At 36.7% G+C, this 24,987-nt stretch overlaps 1 protein-coding gene across 1 annotated transcript in view; it reads left to right on the top strand.

Annotated features, from left to right (window-relative positions):
* The window catches only part of FOCAD (focadhesin), a 384,441-nt gene that overhangs the window by 152,086 nt on the left and 207,368 nt on the right, over positions 1–24,987 (top strand). The window contains 3 exon segments of the mRNA XM_007498068.3: positions 19,163–19,267; positions 19,791–19,892; positions 22,370–22,500. Of these exon segments, the coding sequence (XP_007498130.2) occupies positions 19,163–19,267; positions 19,791–19,892; positions 22,370–22,500 (338 nt within the window).

Here is a 24,987-nt window from a genome sequence, read left to right as displayed (position 1 = left end):
GAAACAAGCATGAAAATAACTTCGTCCTTACAAAGGTATACATACACAGCAAAGTTTGATGGTAATCTCAGAGTAGGGAGAGCACTAGCAGCAGGGAGGACTAGCTGTCAGAGCCGGACATTTGGGCTTCAAGGACACTCTCTGGTCTCTGATCTATTAAAAACTTCATTTGTGGGACAGTTGGGTGACTCAGTGGATAGAGAACCAGGCCTAGAGATGGGAGGTTTTGGATTCAGATGTGGCTTCAGGCACTTCTTAGCTGTGTGACTCTGGGCAAGTCGCTTCAGCCTCCTTGCTTAGCCTTTTTACTGCTCTTCTGTCTTGGAACTGATAATTAGTATCAATTTGAAGATACTACGGCACTTTTTTTTAATCAAATGGAAATGGATTTCACTGTTACAATATGCTACATATGTCATGGAAAGGAAAAATCTCCAGAGTGTGCAGTAATATTGGCCAAGTAAAACACATTCAGTGGCAACACCACCACCTTGAATTGTATATACCTTGTTTGTGGTAATGCCCATCCTGAAAAAATCATAAATAAATGAAGATTTGGAGCCTCTCTTTTCTCAATTTGAAAGACTTGAGGGGAGTGCTGGGATTCCTCAGTTGTTCTCCTAAAATGGATTTCCCGTGACTTCTTGTAAGCTATCTATTGATATCTCCATCTCATGATGTCAGCATTTGATTAACTCAGAGGGCTATGGATTGTAGTTAGATTTTAATGTGTTTATGACCCATTGCATGGGGAAGAAAAGAGCACAATTTTATTTCCTTTGAAATCCTGCCCATCTGATTTTGTACATTCACTAGACTGCCAATGGGATCCATGACATTATGAAGATTAAGAACTCCTAAACCCTCATGTTAAATCAGCAACCAGTATTCCCTTTTGTGTGATCCTACTTTATGTATGTTCGTATGAATTAATTAAATCTAACTTGTCTTTGTTAGATTTAGATTGTCAACCAACTGATTTTGTGTTTTTTTTTTTATCTTTCTTCATTCATAGGGCTTAGGAAAGATGAAATATCAAAGTAGCAACTTTGAATTCCCATAGTACAAGGAGAACAAAAACATAGAACTTTAATATCTTACATCTGGTTCCTAATGTAGTTGCTGTCCCCCCTTCCCCCTGAAATATAAAACCAGTTTGTAACACATACAATTTTAAGTGACGATAGTAACTAAATAATTCCTCAAAATGGGGCCTCTGCTCTCCCTGGAATCTGCTTTTGGCAGATGTTTTTGAAAGGTCTTATAGGGTATTAATTTAAAACAGATATCTGTGAACCCTTTTGGCAGGAATGGGTGTCTTGGGAATTTGGAACAATTCCATCTTCTATTCCTTTTACATGCCTTTGCTTGAGGTCTTCATTGAGATGAAAAACAAAACAAAACAAAACAAATTTGCTTTTGTGGCCGTGGCATAGGAAAATAGATAAAAAAGGCAATTGCTTTGGATTCCATGCAGGCAACTGACTCTCATATGCATTGTTAGCATAATCATGAAACAGGATATGCCCATGTTTGTTATCACTGTTCTGGATTAAATGTACTCAGGCACTTCGTTGTTCAGTTTGAATTTACTATGAATCAGTGCTGTCATGTTCTTCAAATTGAAATCATTTTGTGACAGCATTATGATTTTTGAATTATGTACATTACATGAACACTAGACTGACTCTTCTAGTTAACTATTAATCTGTGATTGCTTGCCCAGATTTAGATGTGCTCTGAAACCAGGTATTAGTAAAAACAACTTATTTTAAAATATATATATATATATAAAGTTTCAGTTAATCATTTAAAAACTTATTTTAATTTTAATTAATCTTGAGAAAACTATATACATATACACATATAAAATTTCAATTAATCATTTAAAAACAACTTATTTTAATTTTAATTAATCTTGAGAAAAAATATATATAAAGTTTCAGTTAATCATTTAAAAACTTATTTTAATTAATCTTGAGAAAACTATATATATATATATATACATACATATAAAGCTTCAATTAATCATTTAAAAACAACTTATTTTAATTTTAATTAATCTTGAGAGAGAAACCACACACACACACACACACACACACACACACACACACACACACACACAGAGTTTCAGATAATTATTTTAAAAAGTTAACCAGTGGTATTGAGGAGAGTACTGACCTGGCTTGAGTAAAAAGCTTGCCCTGGCATTTAAGAAAGATGATAAAAGCAAAGATAGCTTTCTTTTTTACTCAGAAAGTTCCCATGAAAAAAGAAGCCATGGTTGCAGAAAGAATAATGTTTCTTTAGGAATAGATAAATGATCAGGGAGACTAGAATGAGAAGCCATCTCAGATATAAGAAGCTGAGACAGCCAGGAGAGGAATCTTCATCTTATTAAGGATACAGAAATAAGATTGTTTAGAGACAGCTCCTGTTTTACATTAATTTGCATTAAGTAAAAAGACTTTATGTAAAGAATTCTGAAAGAAATCTGCTTTCAAAAAGAAATCCCACAGATGTTTACTGTGCTTCTCTCTCAGCTCCTGCTTATTGGCTGGGCGATGTAGCCTCCCATCCCACCATCAGAAAACCAAAACCAAAAACCTAAAAAACTTCTTCTTAGTGAGAGCACAAGAACCCATGTGAGGCGCCTAGAATGAGGCTTAGTTTGAGATCTCTGGCTCTCAGGGTGGAGACCTTTGCTCTTCTCTGCTCACTTGGCAGCTTCTGTTGTGGTACCTGTGTGTCTGTCTGGGGCCTCCAGGGTTCCCCCTCCTCTCCTGTCTCTGTCTCTGTCCAGACCCCACCTGTCTGCTCTTCCTCTTTTTTGGGCACCTGTGTCTCTCCCCTATTCTTTTATTCTTTATTATTATTTTTTACTATAAAAGCCCTTCTGTCTTAGAATAGATACTAAGTATGAGTTCCAAGGCAGAAGAAGAGTAAGAACCAGGCAATTTAAGGGTCATTTAGCTACAGAGTGTTTGAGATCATATTTGAACCCAGGACCTCCCATCTCCAGACCTTGTTCTCTATCCATTGAACTACCCACCTGGCCAACTCTCCCCTATCCTTCTGCTCTAGTTTCTTGGTCCTGGCCCCCAGATATTCTTGAACTCTGTGCCAGCGTTCTCCATACCTCTTCTCCAATCCATGGGCAAATTTGCATTAAGTAAAAATCACTTTAGATTGATGGTTCACTTACTGTCTATATTTCTGTTTTCTAAGTTATTCCTGGAACTATTTACTGAGAATCAGTAAAATATATTTTTACAAAGGAGTAATTTCTTTTAGGAAGAACATAAATCAAAATATTTTAAAGCACTATGAAGAAGTAATTAGAATAAAAAGAGTTGCTTCTTGAGTTCCAATTGAAGATACTTTAAATATAAATAAAATAAATAAATATAAATATAAATATAATATGAGGCATATCAAGACATTGTATATGTCCCACCAGCTTGGAGTTACCCGCCTACTTTACTCATGGGTTGTGCCCCTGGATGAGGCTCTGTCAGGTTCAGGACTTTCTTTGTGATTGTAAAGGCTCCTGAGCTCCTACTGATAGGCTTACCTTTATCAGTGAGCCAGTAGAAGCAATTAGCTAAAAATAAAAGCACTTATTGAGATACCTTTGAAAGAATAGTAGCAAAACAGCATTACCCTTGCAAAGGTGGAGCATACTTTAACCACAATAACAAACCCTCCATCTCCTATCTCCAGGGATTTCCTTTGGTTGTGCCTGAAGTGTGCTCTCTTCTGACCCCTGACTTCCCTGGCTTTCTTGAAGTCCCCAGCTAATGCTTCCCCAACCCCTATTATTTCTAGTGTTTTCTAATCTATTGATGATTTCCTTTTTACCCCCATTACATTGTGAGCTACTTGAGGGCAAGAAATATCTTTTGCCTCTTTTGGTATCTTCAGTACTTCGCTCTGTGCTTGACATGTCAGTATTTGAGGAATGCTTATAGATTTGACTGGTTGATTATTCATAAATTCCCATTGTTGTGCTTCCCATTAGCTTCCCAGGTGGCAGGCTACCTCTTAACAAAGACATTTGCTAAGATGGAATAGTAAGAACAGTAGCTGTCCCCCCCCCCCCAATATATATATCTCCTTCCCATAAACCTGAGGTAGATTTTCTAATATACCCAGCATCTGTGAGAGTTGTTGGAATAACCTTAGAGTATGATGGTAACTCTCAAGTCATGTAATGAGGCAAAAATATAGATTCCAATGGTTTAAGCTCTGAGAAGAGAAGAAATAGAGGTTATAAATATAGATGGTCTTTTTTTTTAATTTGGCTGTGAAAGGGAGGAGAGCTACATGCCCACGGAAAGGAAACTGGTTCTGGCCTCAAGCTACTGCCCCTCTCTATTCCTTCCTGCCTAGAATATGAGTCTTGTACCCTCCACTCTTTTTCTGGGGTTCTCAAAGTGACTCTGCAATTGCTGGATTAGATATCTATGTTTGAGTCCACAGTGCGACTGCCTGCTTGCCGTGCCCAGGAAGGACAAGAAAGAAATCCTCTCCTCTTTTCCTCTTCTCCAGTTTTATCCATAAGAATTTTTTGAATTGCATTCCCTTACACACTTGTTTTTAACCAAAAGGCTCTAACTCTCTAACTTTATTCACTTCCTGTTAAGAACTACCAAGGGGCATACCAACTTCCTTCTGGCCAGGGTGAAGATGCTGTCTGTGCCACCTAAATTTGGGGTTGAGACTTTTCAAAAAAATATTGAGCAAAACTGACCAGCTGCTTTTTTGGCACTTTGAAATAGCTGGACTATAACATTCTTAACCTCATAAGTTCAAAACTGAGCTTATTATGTTTCTTGACAAATCTTTTTCTTTTCTCAACTTCCCTTTGTTGTTGTTAAAAATACCACGATCTTCCCAGTCTCCACATCTTGAAACCCAACTTTTATCCTTTCCTAATTGACCCTATATTTTCATAGCATCTTCCAGTGTCAAATACCACTTAGAAGTCAAGAAAGATAAGGTTTGAGAAAAAGCCATTAAGTCTGCCAATTTAAGAAACCATTGGTAAATTTGAAGAGAGTAGTTTCAATTGAATGATGCTATCACAAGCCAGATTGTAGAAAATAAAGAAGAGAATGGAAAAAAAAGGATTTAATGGTGCTAGGTTTTGAGGGGCTTTAAATTCCCAAAAGATCATTTTATGTTTGATCCTGGAAGTAATAGGGAGCCTTTGAAGTTTATTGAGAAGGGAGATGACATGGTAAGATCAATGTTTTCAGAAAATCACTTTTAAAGCAGAATAGAAGATGTATAGCATAAATATTAGGTGGGGAAATTAGTTAAAAGCTTATTGTGATAGTCTAGGAGAGAAATGATGAAGACATGATATAAGGTTTATGACTTTTTGAATGGAGAGAAGATATCTATCCATCTATCTATCTATCTATCTATCTATCTATCTATCTATCTATCTATCTATCTATCTATCTATCTATCCATCTGTCTATCTCTATCTCTCTGTCTATCCATCCATCTATCTATAGATATGTAGACAGATATAGATAAATATAGATACATTATATATACTATATATCATATTCTATCACAGTCATATACTAAAATTTCTTTATCCATTCCCTAATTGATGGATATTCCCCATAGTATCCAATTCTTTGCCATCGCAAATAGAACTGTTGTAAATATTTTAGAACATATAAGTTTTGAGATGGGAGATCTGGGTTCAAATATGACCTCAAATACTTCTGAGCTATGTGAACCTGATCAAGTCACTTAACCATAATTGCCTAGCCCTTAGTGTTTTTTACCTTGGAACTGATACTTAACATTGATTCCATGATGGAAGATAAGTATTATTTTAAAAAGAAAAAATGAACATATGATTTATTTTTTCATTTTTTTACCTGACCTCTTTGGGAAACAGACATGATAGTGGTATTATCTAAGGATATACACAGTTGTATAATTCTCTGGGCATAATTCCAGGTGAGTTGTTTTCTACTTTTAGGTCATTATGCTATATATTTTTTCCTTGCATATGTTCAGACTTATTTTGAGTGTTCTATGCTCTGAATTCTCTCTCTCTCTCTCTCTCTCTCTCTCTATATATATATATATATATATATATATATATATATATATATATATACACACACACACACACACACACACACACACACACATACACACACACACATATATGTATACATAGAGGAATACTGAATTTTCTTATAGTTAGAAGAGTTACTTGTGTTTTTACCCTTTGATAATAAATATATCTTCTATTATAATAAAAGTGGAGTCTGAGGGGAAGCTAACCAAGTGTCATGCTAGTAATTAATATACTGCTCTGAAGTATTTATGCCAATATCTGAATGTATCACTTTTGAAATGTGCTGCCATTTGTTGTATTTATTATGCTTAATTTTTTTTGTCTTGTTTGATCAGATTTTGTTACATTGGTCTTTGAATCTGGGATCACATTTTTTATTTTCTCATTTTTTTTGTGGTCTCTATATTTTGTTCCTGATCTTTTCCTTATTTCCATTTTTTTCATTTTATTTAAATATTATTTCTTCTTGACTCTCAGAAGCACTGATTTCTTTTCAGTACAATCATATCATCAGGGAGTTTGTTACTTGGGCAAGGTTTTCTACCTACCATTCTAAGTTGTTATTCTTCCATTTTTTTTTTATTATTCCCAGAACTCTTATGTTACTTTGCCTTATTCTTATCCCATTGCCTTCCATTTTCTCTATTTTGTGTGTACATAGCTTCACATATTACAACTACTGTTGGATCATCAGGGATTTGTCTTGTAGTAGTCCAGGTTAGAGTACTGTGGACTTTTTCTGTCCTTTGGGTATCCTGTTTTGAGCCCTGCAGACTCCTGGACCCACTTCTGTAGCTGAAAGCAATCTTAAGAAGAAGAAATACTGACTCCTCTGGAGCTTCTCCATCAGAGCACTCTGGGCTTTTTGCCCATGTTAATAAGTACTTCAGGCATCTTGCGCCCCTGGAGAGTCTCTGGTTCATGCACTGGGAAGCTTACTAGTGCTTCTACTGGTCTTTCTTTATTCTTGTTTTGTTTTGTTTTGTTTTGTTTTGTTTTGTTTTGTTTTGTTTTGTTTTGTTTTGTTTTGTTTTGTTTTGTTTTGTTTTGTTTTTTGTTTTGTTTTAAGCCACTATTGCCACTGACTTTTCTGAATGGAGTCCTTTCCCCAGTGCTCACAGGTTTCTTACTCTCTTTCTGGCAGTACAGAGCTGGATAGGATAGGCCTTTACTACAGTTTTATTTTGATTTTGTGACTATTATTTGGTTTGATCTTTGTTTTAGATCTTCTTGTTTGTTTGTTTGTTTTGGAGTAAATGTGAGAAAACTAGGCTCTTCTCCAACTGTTCATGAAGTCAATCAGTCCAGCAACATTTATTAAGCACTTAATGTGTGCCAGGCACAATGTTAAGCACCGGCCTACTGAAATCATCAGTAATTTTTCTTTTACACCATGCTGCTTCTCAACTAGAGACTTTTAAAGGGATTTCTGAGACTGAGAGACTCCTAGTAATATCCTTAGAAGATACCGTAGGCAATATTGGGATCTCCCCAACTTCAAATTCGGAACTCTTTGCACTTTAAGAAAATGGCAATAGTTTGTGTACTCTATTCCTCTGAGATGCTAAAGGCACAGCCCATGAATTGCTTCAGAAATGGTTTCTGAACCATGATGCTGGAGGGGATGTGGCAAAGCTGGGACACTATTACACTGCTGGTGGAGTTGTGAATGGATCCAACCATTCTGGAGGGCAATCTGGAACTGTGTGCAAAGGGCGATAAAAGACTGTCTCCCCTTTGATCCAGCTATAGCACTGCTGGGTTTGTACCCCAAAGAGATAATAAGGAAAAAGACTTGTACAAGAATATTCATAGCTGCGCTCTTTGTGGTGGCCCAAAACTGGAAAACGAGGGGATGCCCATCAATTGGGGAATGGCTGAACACATTGTGGTATCTGTTGGTGATGGAATATTATTGTGCTCAAAGGAATAATAAACTGGAGGAATTCCATGTGAACTGGAACGACCTCCAGGAAGTGATGCAGAGCGAGAGGAGCAGAACCAGGAGAACATTGTACACAGAGACTAATACACTGTGGTACAATCGAATGTAATGAACTTCTCCATTAGTGGCAATGCAGTGATCCTGAACAACTTGGAGGGATCTATGAGGAAAACCACTATCCACATTCAGAGGAAACACTGTGGGAGTAGAAACACCAAAGAAGAACAACTTCTTGATTACATGGGTTGAGGGGACATGGCTGGGGGTCAATCACCCCAGTGCAAACACCAACAACTTGGAAATAGGTTCTGATCAAGGACACCCAGTGGAATTGTGCGTCAGCTATGGGAAGGGTTAGGGGAGGGGAGGGAGGGAAAGAATATGATTCTTATAACCATGGAATAATGTTCTAAATTGACTAAATAAAATTTTCAAATAATATTTTGATAGCCATACTGTATTTCAGTATATTTGAGTTCCTTTGTAAACATGCATTTTATATATTTAAAAAGCATTTTTCTATTAAGGGGCTCAGAAGGGTCCATTAAAAAAAATTAACAGTTCCTGCATCAAAGACCTTTAAGTTTTAGAGAAATTTCCAATTTGCAACAGTAGAGGACATTTTCTTTTTTCCTTATAGCTATGCAATCATTTTCCTGTCATTATCCATCCCCTTTCTGAGTGGATGACCTCCCTAACCTCTCTCCCTTCCCCTTTTCCCTGGCAAAAAAGATTTTGGTATGTCTTCTGATTAGTTATGTGTTTGGATCCTTGGGTTTAAGATGTATGTATCTTAAAGCATAGCAATATTAGAATCTCATGAATATGATGGAATCCAAGAGGCATGCTTCCTTGCCCACTTGTTGCAAAGAAGATTATTGAAATCCCTTCATCCCAAAGCTCTGTGGTCCTTCAGGAATGTTTGGTGCTAACCAATCCTCTTTAGCTAGTGTTTAATGAGAAGCTACTCTCTGTGGAACACCTTCCTAGGATAAAGAAAAAGAAGTCCTTGTAGAAGGAATGTGTGGGATGACAACAGAGTTTCTACCCCTGGTGTCCCGAAAGGGTTCTCTGAAGCCCCTTTGGCTATTGGCATTTCACTGTATAGATGGGGGTTTTGGCAGTGTTTCATAGTGAAGGGAAGAGTCAAATTTCTACAGTAATTTAAGGTTTTATGGATCGATTAGCTAGGGATTCCCAGAGGATCAGAGATATAGATGGTTCCAGGCACAAGATGTTAAGAGTTCCCAAGTTCAGTCTCATAACTCCTATGAAGCACAGGAATTTGGTACCATCTAACATTCTACTCTTATTAACTAAGAAGGTAATTGTTACAGGAAAGGGACAAGTACTGGGAAATTGATGGTTTTTGTGGGTATTGATTGGCACATTGTTATTTCAATCATCAGCAGCGTAATGGATAGAATCCGGGATCTGTGGTTTTGAATCTGACTTTATGCATTTACTCCCTTTGTGCCTAAATCTGAGAAAGACTATTAGTCAGCTTCTTCATCTATAAATTGAGGAAGATAACAGTTGAAGCATCAATAATCTCACTGAGACTTGGGTTGTGAGACTCAAATGTAAAGCACTTTGCAAACCTTCAAGTGCTATATATACATGACAGTAGATTATAGCATCATAACTTTAGTCCTGGAAAACACCTCTGGCCATCTTGTCCATTTCCTTCATATGACAGATGTGGAAAGTATGGCTTTAGTGCCTTATTCCAGGTCTCCTGGGTCCTAATCTCAGAGGTGAGATTTGAATCTAGCATTCCAAAAATAGTGTTTTCCCCACTGAACTAAGCTGCTTCCCATGGTTAATATTGTTATTCTTATTATAATTATTATTAGCCATGGACACTGTGTCTAGGTGGACTCAGATTATTTCACACCTTTTGTATTGTTTTCCCTCCTCAAATTGTCTTTGAGTCTTCCTTGGCTTTCTAAATGGCAGTGTATATTTCAATACGAGGAAAAGCCTTTCTAGGCAGACACTAGACTGTCTTGATAATTAATGGTGCATTGTTGAAACGTTGTGAGGCAGAAAACTAATCGCAATAACCAGTTTGGTCTATTTTGTCCCTCTTCATTTTTCCCCCTCAAGACACTAATGGGATTTCATTTAAACCATTTGGGAGTGTGTGTAATATACCTGTCTCTGTTGTCTAGCGGAGACTGATCATGTCTCACTGCATGTGATGGTCCCTACACAGCTCTTAGTTATCCTTTTGGCTTAAGGGACAGGGAAGTCCCAGGCAGCAACAACCTAGAAGAATGTGTGGGAATTATTTTTTTAATGGAAATATGTACACGATTGTGCATACATTTATTAATATAGTTTAAATCAAACTTTCTAAAGAGACAGTGGTGACCGCTGCTCACAAAATCTTTCATACAGTTCCACTGTCCCTTTAAGCAAATGAATTGTCTTGTTTTGCAAAACCTGTTATTACATTGTGTGTGAAAGCAACCCTGATATAAGCAGGAGTTCTGGGGCTGGGGGGGGGGTTCTCCTCTCTCTCTCTCTCTCTCTCTCTCTCTCTCTCTCTCTCTCTCTCTCTCTCTCTCTCTCTCTCTCTCTCTCTGTATGAATTAAATCATCTCACTGAGAGGTCACTTATGAATAGTAACAGGAGATATATTACCATTACTAGAGGCTCTGGAGGACATTCACCCCTTTTATAGTCTTTAAATGCTGAAATGAAATATTTCAGTGGTAAATGACACCCTTCTGGAAAATCCTGCTGAAGATTCTTTCACTGTTATTTTTCAGTTTGAAAAGAGTGAAGAAGGGGAAAAAAGGAACTAATTGTTTGCATTGTTCTCTTCAGGTTGAAGTCAAGTTAGGAAAAATCTATCACATTTGATTTGATTTGATGAAAACTGCCTTGAAATGTTTCTCATGATACCATCCTTATCTGCTTCTCCTAGTGCTATTACTGGCTGGGGTGTTTTGTTGTAGTATATCCTCTTGGGAGAATTTGGATGTTGTTCTTATTACTGCATTTTGTTTTGTTGTTACACCAGGGTATTGGGTCAATCCTCATCTTAAACACTTCTATATTATGAAATTAAAAGTATTTTTCTTTGTAATTTTTGTATGTATCTTTTAAGAGTGTTTGGGTTCTGGTTAAGGGGGATTATTGTATTAAATATTTTATATCTAACAGAATGCAAGCTTTCCACAGAGTGCATACTTGAAGGAATCTTTACAGAGGTGAATGAATTGGTATTGATCTGACTTGCAGCTCTGTAACATGGTTATTAAATTGGGAACTGAATTTCCTTGCCAATAGATTACTTTCATTATAAACTGCAAACCTATTTGGCTGCAGTCTATTACCTCTCTAGTGTCTTGTCTGCCTCTTGATTGAGTCTCTCCTGTTATTTTTCCCCCATCCTCCCTTTTTTTTTTTTGATTGGAGGAGGGGAGAGATTAGTCATTAAATAACAACTAATTTGGAAAAAAATTCTAGTACGATTTGAATTAATATTTTTGAGTTTGGGTTTTTTTTTAAACACCTGATTTTTTTTCTTATTGTTATTTAATTCCTGTATTTCCTATTCCTCTTCCCTGCCCCCTCCAATTCCCCCCCCCCCCCCCCCCCCCCCCCGACATTATTGTATACCTGAAAAGACACAAAACAGAGAAATGTGAATAGGCATATAACTCCTGCTGGGTTTGGCAGAGGCTGCTTTTGTTACAGGTAAACAGTTTGATGTATACATTAAAACTTATTTACTGAAGTGGGTCCTGAGAGGAGGAAGGAATGGAGCAATGATAGTAATTGTTGTTAATAATGCTGAGATTCTTGAGCTTCATTTAGAAATACAAATAATTTTATAAAATGAGAGGAGCAAGAAGCCCTTTGTCAGGTTGCTAATGAGAGGCTTGACCTAGCTGCTGCTGCTGCATCTTTGGGGAGAAGGAGAGATGCAAAATGCACTGTTGCTAGGCAACTCACTTGGCTGCCTTCTGAGCTGGTTCCTATGTGCTAAGAGCTAATGAATCTTCATGTCGGCTTTTTGAAATTGTTCAAAAGCCAATGCAAGATTTACCCAAACAGTTAGCATTTGTAAGTACCTGGACCAGTTCTGCCATTATTTGCCCATCAAATTAGGCTGTATTGAGCTTTGGTTTATTCTGCAAAGTGGGCCAGGATTGAAAGCATAATAAAGTTCTCAGTAATGAGCAGCAAGCAGTATATTTTAGCTGCTCTCTATTGTACAAATGAAACAATTTTTTATAAATCTTTAGTTTAAATATTTATGCCTTTCAGCTTGAATGATAACTTGTTACAGTCTTCCTCTGCAGGCAGATCTCCGTTGAACCTTGTGTATTCCTTGTTCTGCTAACGGAAATCTATTTTGAGAGCTGAAGAAATATGCATCCTGAAAAGAGCTTAACTCTTGACCTGATTTACCCCCCCTTTCTGAAGTAGTCAATCCCTATGGTTGAATATCATAAAGCAAACTGAAAAATATACTCCTACGTTATGTGAATAGGATGCTGAAAAGGTGTGATATTGAATGCTAAGATCAGACTGAGATCTGTATTGGAATCATGGCAATGATTTAAAAAGAGTAACCTTTATTATTTTGCTATATTGAACATTGCCCAAACTGAGTTAGCTATTATTTGAGGAATGCTGAAATTACTGTTATATTTTCTATATCATAGTATTTCTTGTAACAGAATTTTATCTGTATCAATTTTTTTAGAATTTTGCTAGCTTAGTTTCCTCTAGGAGGAGGTGTTCGTTTTATTGAACAAATGTTTCACAGAAATATATGCTCTTTAAAATGTTTGTTGTTTTTAAACCTTCTCATAATTAATGATGATAATATAATAACAATAATCCCTCTGTTCTATTTCTAGTTTATAAGATAGAGTAAACAAACCTTTAAACTCTGAGGTGATGGTTTGTATGTAATTTCAAAAGTTATGGAGTAGTTTCCAGTCTGAATTAATAGTGGGAGTTTGCTCACTGGGTGTTTATTATAATAAAATCACAAATAGGTTCCTTTTTATTCCCTCCAAAATGAGTCCTGGAAGAGGCCACATATAAAACAGTTTTAAAGATCTTTTCAATATTCCCATGTCTATAGGAAAACTTTGAGCTAGAAGATTAGATTTGGGAACTTTAATAGAGATCCTCTAGTCCAATCTTTTTATTTTTTGAAGAGTAATATTGTCCAAAGAGGACCAGTGATTTGCTCAATTACTTTCAGTGTTAGGACTAGAACCCAGTTCACTTCATTTCCGGTCTAAGTTTCTTTCCCCTTCATTATGGGTTAACTTATGGACAGACCTAGATATGGCATAAACATTTTGTTAACCAACTCATGAGGCCTTTAGTTATCCCACAATGATATCTTTGGCTGCTCCACAGAGATTGGATTAGTAATCTACCTAGGACAAACCCGTTTTAGGAAGAATGCATATTTTTCAAATTAACACAGATAGTTGGTACTCTTGTCCATTGTAATAGCTTGTTAGTACATGTATCTTGGACAGATACTGCACGTAGTCACTGAGTTGGACCTAGAATTTAATAGGAGGAAGAGAGGGAACTAGATTCCATGTGGGAAATTATGCATCACTTTTAATCAGCTCAAGCTGTTTCCTGTACCCAAAGCCTACCACATATATTTTAATATTGATATTCTTTTGTTGATGCCATATGGCTGCCATTCAGTGAACAGCCCACAGTCCCTTTTGTTTTATAATATTTATTCTAGTAATATCTTTCTTTTGTGATTCCTTTTATATTATATTTCATTCAAGTTATCTTTGGTACTATTGACACCCACCATAGGTCCTTCCATTGCTTTAGCATATTACAAAATAGCAACATGAATCCATGAAATACGTGGCATAAAAGATATTTTTAAAGGCATATATTGTTGAAAAAAACATTTGGAATGTTAGTATAGATAATAAGAACTAATGATGCAAAGAAGGGAAAAGACTAATATGTACAAAAATATTCTAGCACTTTTGTAGCAAAGAATTGAAAAGTGAGGAATACTTGATCAAATTATATGAATAAAATGATATGTTTTCTACTATAATTAAAAAAAGATGGATTCAGAGAATCCTAAGAAGAATTATATGAATTGATTCATTTAATGAATCTTCACAGTGGAAAAAGAAGAAATAGGAAAATAGTTTATCCGTTGACCACAAAATTGTAAAGGAAATAACTTTGAAATACTTAACTTTGATTAAAAAGGTAACCAGTTAATGACAGCTGTTGATCAAACATGCTTCTCACCTCTTTGCTATGTGGTGACATGTGTAGGATGGTGAACTATGTGTAGGACGAGGCAAACTTAATATATAATCTTATTCTGTTTGCAAGGAAGGATTTTTTTTTTAGTTAGTTATCAGGGATGTACTGATAAACTTTTAATATTTATATTTCTGAAATGGTACTCTTAGGTTTACTTGCATTATTAATGTTTTTCTCATCACTTTTTTTTTTTAATCATTACCTTCTGTCTTAGAATCAATACTGTGTATTGGCTTCAAGGCAGAAGAGTGGTAAGGGCTAGGCAATGGGGGTCAAGTGACTTGCCCAGAGTCACACAGCTAGGAAGTGTCTGAGCCCAGATTTGAACCCAGGGCCTCCTGTCTCTAGACCTGGCTCTCCATCCACTGAGCTACCAGCTCCCCTGGCTGGTCAGAGTGCTAAGGTTTCCATAGCCTGTTGTCCAAAATAGTTTCACCGAATTTTAGATCTAAAATATCTAAGAAACTATTTTGGAGTAGCAGGGAGCACACAGAAATTAGATTGAGATGACCTGGATTCAAATCTATTCTTAAACTTAATAGTGTGCGATCTGCAATCATACATTCCTCTAAGCATAGGCAATTAGATTGCTTTTGATTTGACCATCCTTGAAGTCGTCATATTTGCAAAACAAATAAATCTCTGATTATGACTGAGCTCATCCCCAGAGGAAAGTTGGGAAAATACATCTGTCTCTCCTCTTGGTCAGAAATGGAGGAATAGAGGTGTGAGAGAAGGTTTAGACACATGTGATTGGTTTTGCTGAAATATTTTTCTTTTCATTATTTCTCCCCTTAAATCCTTATCTTCTGTCTTAGTATCCTTTCTAGGAACGAAGAATGGCAAAGGCCAAGCCATCGAGGTTCATTGAGTTGCTTAGAATTGCAGTCTGGAAGTATCTCATACCAGATTTGAATCTAGTTTTTCTCAACACCTGGCACTTTATCTACTGTGCTATGTAGTTGACTCTTAATTTTTTTACTCAATGTTTGTCATGAGTGATGATTTACTAGGGACAGGAGAGAGAAGGAATATTTTCAGAAATAAAAGTAATATAAGAACCAAATATATCAAAATAAAAAAAAAATTCCTCATTCCTCATTCTTTTCCCCACCACCTTTCTCTCTCTCTCTCTCTCTCTCTCTCTCTCTCTCTCTCTCTCTCTCTCTCTCTCTCTCTCTCTCTCTCTCTCTCTCTCTCTCTCCATAAATTGTTTTATTTTCTTGATAGCTATTTATAGGAATAAATTGTTTTCAATTAATTAGTACTTTTGCCTGGTTGAATTCTTGCTAATGAGTGGTCAACCATTATTGTCTACTATGTGCCAATGACTGCACTAAGCACTTGGAATAATTGAGATTTCACTACATTTCAAAATAGACTATGACATTAAATGTTTAAGAAAACCTTTTGTAAACTTGTTTTGATATTTCCTCTCAACTCAATGAGCTATTGTCTTCCTATTAATAGAGTTATCTAGCCAGGTTTGTTTATTGCTCACTTAATAAGGCTATATTTTATTGTTATTTAATAAGTACCAAATGAGATGAGAGAGAGAGAGAGAGAAATTAAGTCAAAATCTCTGATATTCTTCATTTTTCTAATGAGGAAACTGAGTCCTAGAGAAAGGCAAAGTCTTCCTCATAGCCTCACTGCATAGTAGGCTCCCTTCCACTATTATACTAATAGCTTATGAGTCAGCTCTTATACAGAGAACACTCAGCCAGTTAGTTGTATTTTCAACAATAATTACTCAATTCATTGACTGGTTTGGGAGAAGCCTGCTGTGGGGTTTTTCTCTGCCCTGGAATTAAATATTTTATTTTCCTGCAGATTGATATTCTTGTTAGCCATCCATTACTCTGCAGGCGACTTTTTCTGGCCATGCTGTGTTCAACATATTTACCTCAGAAACAATTTGTCAAAATTAAATGTAAAAAGTTTTCATTCAGAGAGTTGGGAAGATATTAAAGAGATGTGATTTTGGAAAGAAATAGCCTGCTGATTTGCTCTGAATGCTAGTGGTAGGACAGATGGTTTCTCCTCCTTGTGTTCCATAGCCCTTTTATTGGCCCATAATAATGTGCTTTTTTCCACGACATATTTCTCTCCCAGTCAAGTTTCATCATAGAATACATACTGGGAGGTTATTTAAAAAGTATTCATACATTTCAAATATTCATGTTATCTTTTCTATTTATTAAATTTATTATTAGTGAAGGATATTGTGGCTCTGGAGCTGAATAGTACTTTCTTTAAAAAAAAAATTTAATTAATTAAAAAAAATATTTCCCTTATTGGAAATAAAAATAGTTAAACATAGCTTACTCACATGGCATCTGCCTGGACACCTATGGTACCTTTTATAAGGTAAATAGACCTCTCAGTTGAGGCAATGGATGCTACATCCTTTTTTCACCAGAACAATGATTTTCATAGCAGTTAATCTGAACTCGACCGCCTTTTAGTTTGTTTTCTTTTGTGGTGTCAATTGACATATTTGATCACCATAACTTACATAGTAGGATTTGTGGTTATGAATGCTATTATTTGTGTTCAGACAGTTTGGTTTGCTTGTTTCAATATTCACAATTATTTTTAGATATATATTTGTGTAATGTTTTTTGTCATAGTTTTAATCAATCTTATTTCATAGTGTTTTGTACTCTTTTTTTTTTTGTACTCCACATTCAAGTTTTCTTTATATTTAGTTATTTTTGCATCCCTTTTGATTGCTGCAATGCTGAATACTGTTTGATGGCCGGAGCTTACTGTCTTAATATACTGTTGCCTTTCTCTGACTCCCCCTACTCTCCTTCTAGTCACCAAGGTTATGACCTCAGTTACCCTCTCTCTTCCTTACTCCGCATCCTTGCCATTGCTTGGTAAACTTTAATTTCTCTCTATTTCACATCATCTTTGAAATGTTCAATCCAGCTCCTCCTTACTACTGTCTCTTTTTTGCAGGCAGCATTTCTTCTCTTGGCCTCTTGCTTTTTCAGAAGTTCGCCCCCATGCCTTCAACACTATATCATTCGTGAAATGCCAAATTCCCTTCCACACTCACCTTGAGTATCCTCTCCTTCAAGGAGAGAAGGCGGGAAATGAGCATCCATATAGCTCATGCTCTGTGATAGACTTGGTGCTAAACACTTATAAGTATTGTCTCTAATCTTCACAACAGTCTTGGGTAGAGTTTATTATCATCTATTTTACAATTGAGGAAACTGAAGCAGATAGATGTTAAGTGCCTTGCCTCAGTGACCGCCAACTAGCAAATATCTGAGACTGGATTGAGGCTCACATCTCTGTCCTCCTAGCTATCTGGTGGTCTTCAATAGTTTACTGATTCTTAATCAAAGCATGCCATCTTTCACTTCATTTCCTTCATGAGTTTTTTATTATTCGTGGGATAGGTGTCTTTTCAAAGTTCCAAAATAACCTGCTATAGACCAGGGGGTAGCAAGGGTTGGACAGATGGGAAGAATCTGAATTGTAAAATGTCAGAAAAGAATTGTAAAAAATTATTTCTACATGTTATTTTTAAAAAATTACTGATTCTTCTAGTTGTTAATTCCTTTCACCCCCTTTAGCCAAATTATCATGTGTTTATTTTTTATACATCACATAGTTCCTTATCTGTCAATTCCCTTTCCCCCCCAATAGAACAGAAATCCTTTGAGAGTGGGGACAATCTCTTTAATATTTGTATATAGCCTAGATCCACCTTTCCTCATGTTTACCAAACCTTCCCACCCCCAACCCCCATCCCGAAAACTTATCCAAAAGAAGGGAAACACCAGCTATATTCTCAAATGAATACATTAAGGAGCGATATCTGCTGTTTCATCCCCCCAAGTAAATTAAATTATTTGCTTAAAGGCCACAAGACAACATATTGTTTTATTAGATGCCAGTAAATTTCCTGAACATCCTTTCTGGAATTAGGAGTCTGTCAACATGTCTTGGTAAAAGCAGTTTCCAGAAGGGATAATTCATTGAGGGGCAGGGAAGGCAATCTAGGATAACCTTTGTTTTTAATTAAAACGAGGATTGAGAAGCCAACACAAAAAATTTGTCTCATTTCTATTACGGAAAGTGAAGATGGTTTAAGTCCTATTCCAATAGTCACTCCACAGAATGTGAAAAACATCAATCCTTTCCAAATTTAAACTTTCTGAGGTTGTAGCCATTAAATGCATGGCATCAAACTCTTCTGTGATATATCTTCTTCATTAAGAAATGCTTACTGAATGCTCAAGGTTTAGCATTCTCTTTGGTCTTTAAGAATGAATGAATCAATGCAAGTACTTGCAGTACTTTCCACTAGTAGAGATTGCTATGACTGAAACAGAGAAGAAAAGCAATACAATAATTTAACAAGTAGGCAACAATGTTCTTGTAGAGGGCAAAACTTGGAAAATAGAATGCCCATAAACTTTTAGAAATATATCATTTGGTCACTTTTCTCCTCTTTTAATGTTTGAATGTCATCATGGGTTCAGGGGGGGAACGAGGGGCTTCATCACTTGCTTTTCTGAACTGTTATGATTACAGTTTGTGCCATACTGTTTTTGCATTTTATTACATGCTGTTTCCTTTTAATAATAGACCTATTGGTTTTAGAGCTGGAAGCATTCTTATGTAATATTCAGTTATACCCCCAAATTTTGTGGAAATATGCGTCTGCCTAGAATGTAATTTCTGTCTTGCACATTGTTGGGGATAAGAAAAAGAACATCAGTACTAACTCGATGTATCTAGGTAAATAGAATAGTTACACTATTCTTAACATGTCTTCTAGGTACCAAATCTTGTCCCTGTGTTGATGTTCAAACTTGGAAGACCACTGGAACCTATTTTGTATAATGACATTTTGTATACTCTCCCTTCTTTGGGAGTCCATAAGGTTAGTATATTAACAGAATTACCTTTTCTAAAAATGTCTCCCACTGTTAGGAAAATACAATTCATACAGGCAAAGATTTTCTTGAAGATACTGGAGTGACTTGCCAGGAATCACATAGCTAGTGAGTGTTTGGGGGCTGGATTTGATCTCAGTCTTCCTGACTCGAAGCTTTGTACTACTTTATTCAGGTAGAACAATATTGTATACTTATATAATACTCGAATGCCATAATATAATAAAACATAAAATAAACATATTAAAATTGTGCAATAATTTTATAATTACATATTAATATTTGTATATGTTACAACTCATAGTACAAACAATACTAATTATAAAATTATAATTTGTATATGTATTATATGTAATGTATTTATAATTAATATATGGATTTTATATGATTCAACATAATTCATATGATATTTGCATAGCACCGTATAAACCTCAACGCTCTATATTGTGATGGTTACTTTAAAGTTATCAGGCTGAGAATTGCCTCTGACATTCCTGCCATATTTTCCAGGTTTGTGTTGCACAAATACTGCGCGTGATCCAGGTTCTGGGAAATACTCCACAACTTAGAGCTGTCACTTTACGCTTAATGACATCTTTGTGGGAGAAACAGGTGAGTCCCAGATAAGTTGTTCTGCAAGTCTTTTGTTTCATAAATGGAATGTTTTGTCACTATAAATTATTATTCAATTTACTTTTAAAAATGTTTTATTAGGCTCTTTAATTGTGCCCAGAATTTTACTAAGCATTAGGAATACATAGACAAAAGGGAAACGGTCCCGGCTCTCAGAGGGCTTTCATCGTCATGCCCTAGCCACGTTCGTTTAGAAACATCTGTCAGATAGCTATGATGAGAACCAGGTAAAATAGGGTCATAAATACCCAGAGAAGAGAGAGCCCAGGAAGACAGAGGACTTAACTATTTCAGAAAAGAAGCCCATTAGATTTTGCTATGAAGAGTAATTTTTGAGCAATACTTTTTTTTAGAGTGATGAAATCAAAATCTTTTTGGCAAGAAATTGAAAAGTGAGTGAGAAGTCGAGGGAGTGAATATGTAACTTTTTTCTAGATGTTTAAAAAAAAGGGTAATTCAGGATTATAACTTGATGGCATGGACGTGTCTTATGATTTTTTAAGAATGACGGAGGCTTGGGCATGCGCTTTGTCAGCAGTAAAAGGGGTAATTGGAGAACGTTGGAATATTAAACAGAGAAAGGATGATGGCAGGCAGAAGATAGGCAAGGTTTGTGCTCAGGTGAACAGTTAAGAGTGATTGTCCTTGGCAGGAGAGAGTCACTTCATTATCAGAGAGTGGAATATAGACTGGGGGGGTCGTTGGGGGGATGGAGGGGAGAGAGACAGACAGACAGACACTGAGAGTGAGTGTCTTAAGAGGGGGTGTTTCAGAGGAGGAACAGTGATGAGCAATCTTATGACAAATAGTCTTAACTTTAAACATTAAATTAAAAATGGAGGAAAGATTCTCAGTTGAGAGTAGTGCATGGGGTTTGAAGAGAGAATTCGGAAGTTTGGAACGACTTTTTGTAGATGGTATATTCACAGTCAGTCTTGTTCATTCATGTCTGACTCTGTGATCCTCTTTGGCCTTTTCTTGGCAAAAATGTTGGAGTGGTTTGACATATCCTCCTCTAACTGAGGAAACAGAGGCCAAGAGGATGAACTGACTCCCCAGGGTCACAGGGATGATGAGTGTCTGAGGCTGCATTTTAATCCAGTTTTTCCCAACTCTAAACCTGGGTCTCTGCCCACTATCACCACCCACCTGCCCCAGGGAATCCGTGAGGGCAGAGTCAAAGGTTTTCCTGGTAGCAGGGGCCCAGTTGGCGTTGAGAGTGGACCCGACCATTTTGTTCATAGGATTTTCTCTAGCTTACTGCAGGAGCCTGTGAATAGGAGCTGTAGGCCAGATCATGCAGATAATCTAGTTGTTGTTTGGCCTGACACGAATGCAGAGAGGTCAGGGCGGAACCAGGCAAGATTAAAGAACCTTTGTAGTGCCAGTGGTTCTGTCTGGCTTCCGGATTGAGAGGGATGGATAGTGAGAGCAGAACATGCCTTCTGGTGCTAAGTAGTTGATGGATGAAAGGTCATAGTGAGGAGAGTGAATAGTTTAGGGACAGCTAAGGCATGAGCAGAGATGGCTTGGTTGACGTTTATGGTCAGTTAGAGGAATATCACGGTTTTTTGTTTTTTTTTAACTCTCACCTTCCATCTTGGAGTCAATACTGTGTATTGGTTCCATCGCAGAAGGGCAATAATGGGGGTCAAGTGACTTGCCCAGGGTCACACAGCTAGGAAGTGTCTGAGACCAGATTTGAACCCAAGACCCCCCATCTCTAGGCCTGGCTCTCAATCCACTGAGCCACCCAGCTGCCCCCAACACGTCAGGTCTTGATCCAGAAGTGGACCGCTTTTGGGAGATCATTAGATCTACGATATTCTCATCCCTGTGTGTGGCTGAGGTCAAGGGTAAGTTATGGTTCTAGGCAATGGTTATGGGATGTGAGGAGACGAGGCACTTTGATGCTGAGGAGCTTGAGAGACCATTGCCATAGATATTAACATCCATGACTGTAATGGAAGGAGTTGGGTGAGAGAAGATAGTGAGCCAGGTACTCAGGGCATTGAGAAATCAAGGAAAATGGCCCGAGGATGGGACTCGGTAATAAATTTGATTGAATGAACGTCCAAGGAGAAAGCAGCTATTAAATTATGGTGGGAAATAATTGTCTTTGATGAACAAAGAGTATTGCAGAGTCCCAGTCATGACTAGTCTGCTCAAGGTTAGTTCCCCATGGATGCAGTGCCATATTTGGGAATCTAATTCTCTGTGGGTGCTAGAAGAGAGATGACTGTACAAGAGCCAAAGATCTCTGATGAAGGAACATTTGTTAAGGAAGAGGATACAATCACAGCTTAGCTTTCCTCTGAATTCATTTGATGGAATATCTTTTCTAATGTCAATAAGAGTGAATTTTGGGACAAATTTATAGCCGTAATATATTTGGTAATGCTCATTACTATCTGATTTGGAAAGTAAATCTTTTTAATATGTGTCATTCTTCATAGGATCGTGTGTACCCAGAACTGCAGCGGTTCATGGCATTGTCTGACGTCCCATCTTTATCTGTGGGCAAAGAGACACAGTGGGAGAAGCTGATTGCCAAAGCAGCCTCCATCAGGGACATCTGCAGACAGAGGTAATATGGAGTGTCTGTACAATGTGTATTCTTGTACACACTTACACCCAGTTCTGGTTTTAGCTTCTTGGTGCTAGGAATTCTAGAATCATGGAATCTCAGTTGAAGTAGACCTCGATCACTTAGCCCAGAGACTGTTAATCCAGGCATTAAAAAACTACTTTGAGTGCTGCATTCAGAGATTATTGGTTTCCTCTTCCATCCTATCTATTTCATTTAAGATATGGTATTCTCAAAGAGGAGTAAAAGAACCCTTGATGTGATCCAAAAAATATTTAAGGACCCATCAGACAATATCTTTCAAATGGTCATCCAGCCTGTTTTGAAAGACTTCTGGGCAGGGAGAACCCACTGTTTCCTGAAGTACCCTATTCTCCTCGTTATACATAATTATTAGGACATTTATCCTTATATTGTACCTAAATCTGTGCCCTATTTGTATTTTAATTTTTTCCCTCTTTAAGAAGATATGCCTCATACCTCTCCTATATTTAGCTGTTCAAGACTTTAAATACACCTCTCACATGTCTTTAAATTTTCTTACTTATAGATTAATTATAATATATGTATATATGTATAAAATAAGTAACACAAATATAATCAATATTTCTATGCCTATATTTTTAATGTTATTTTAATATTATAACCTTTCACTTTTAAGAAATCCTAGAACATTATCTTGAGGTTCTTTACCATTTTGGTTACCTTGCTCTGGACCCTATCCAGTTTATTGAAATCCTTCCTAAAACATGGCACCCAGACCTATGCACAGGACCACTCTACGTGTGGTCTGACCATGGGGATTATCACCTTCCCAGTCCTGAATGTGAGGCTTCCCTTGATGCAACCAAAGATCACATTAGCTTTTTGGCTTAGCTATCACTCTTGAGTCATGGAGGTTACATTATCCTGAGCTCTTCCCTCCCCAGATATTTTGCACATGAACTGTTGTCTAGCTTTATTTTTCCCAATTCGTACCACTTAATTAGATTTGTTTTTTTTTTCCCCTTTCAATGATTAAGACTTTATATTTGTTCTTCTTGAATTTCCTTTATTATTTCGGCCCAATATTCTAAAGGAAGATTTTTTTTTTCCCATCCCCACTCTTGTCACCAGTTTGTTAGCTACCCACCTTTAGCCTGGTGTCATCTGTACATTGGATTAGCATGTCTTCTTTTTCATTAGAATGAGGGGCAGAGTGGTGGAATGACTCCAGGGCTCACCTGAGAGTCAGGGTGGCCTGGCTTCCAGTGTAGTGTCTAATGTGTAGGCTGGGTGACCCCTGGCAAATTACTTTTTATTGACTCAGGTAACTCTCTAATAAAAATAATTTTCTCAGAACAACTGCTCATTGGTGGGAGTTTCCTTATTGGGGAGATGCCTATGCTAATGAAATTACAGGATTTAACACTCACTCTTCCTCTCCCTCTCCCATTCCCCGGGCCAAACACTAAAACAACGTAACCTAATATTTATCTAGCACTTACACGGTTTGCAAAGCACTTCGTGTCAATTATTTCTTTCAATCCTTTTAATAAATCCCAACAAAATAGTGATCATAGATATTATCATCTCTATTTTTCAGTTAGACAAACTTGATCTCAAGGTAAGTGACTTGCCAAAGATCACACAGTTAATAAATCTCCACTTTGCATGTGAACTCACATCTCTCTTGATTTGAAGTCCAAATTTCTTCCCCAAATAGCATGACACCTCTCTTGCCATCTCTGTTATTAGCAGTACAGAGTTAAAGAAAGATCCTGGGGCACTTTGTGATAGCTTTCCTTTCACCATAGCATAGAACCGTTAATGATTGCACTTTGGGCCCAACCCTTCAACCGGTTTAAAATTCACCTAACTTATCTATTAATCTAACCTTCCTTTCTTCATCTTTTTCAGAAAAAATAACATGAGACTTTGTATAATGCTTTACCAAGGTTTTGGTCAGTGAAATCTCTACCATTCTCCCAATAGTGTAACCATATTTTTAAAAAAGTCAATATTCATGATGAAGCTACAATAACTTTCATGATTATTGCTTCATTTTTGAGGTATTGATTATACCCCTGCCAAAATGAGTCCTAGAATTTTATCAGAAATCAAAGTCAAGCCAATTGACCACAATTTGCTGACCCTAATCTTTTCTCTCTTTGAAATTTGATTTACCTTAATTCTATTGTTTTTCTTGATCTTTTAAAGTTTAGTGACAGTGATATTTGAATCATATATGCCATCATGCTTAACAATATTTTGCTGGTGTTTGAGGAATCATTGTTTTAGACTGAAAAATCTGAGATTATTTTCAGCTTCTAAATTCTGGCCTTCATTTGTTTCTGTGGTTATGTACAAGTCCTAGTTTTTTTCGATTTTTATTCATTTATTTAAATTTTTCATAGATTTTTATGCATACAGATGTTTGCAGAACATAAAATGCAAAATTGATCATCCTTATTTTTTCTAACTCAGAGCCTTGAAACTTTTGAGTTA

Source organism: Monodelphis domestica, chromosome 7 (assembly GCF_027887165.1).
Source record: "Monodelphis domestica isolate mMonDom1 chromosome 7, mMonDom1.pri, whole genome shotgun sequence".
Taxonomy (NCBI): domain Eukaryota; kingdom Metazoa; phylum Chordata; class Mammalia; order Didelphimorphia; family Didelphidae; genus Monodelphis; species Monodelphis domestica.
Note: the sequence above shows the minus strand (reverse complement) of the source record. Positions and strands in the feature narration are given on the sequence as shown.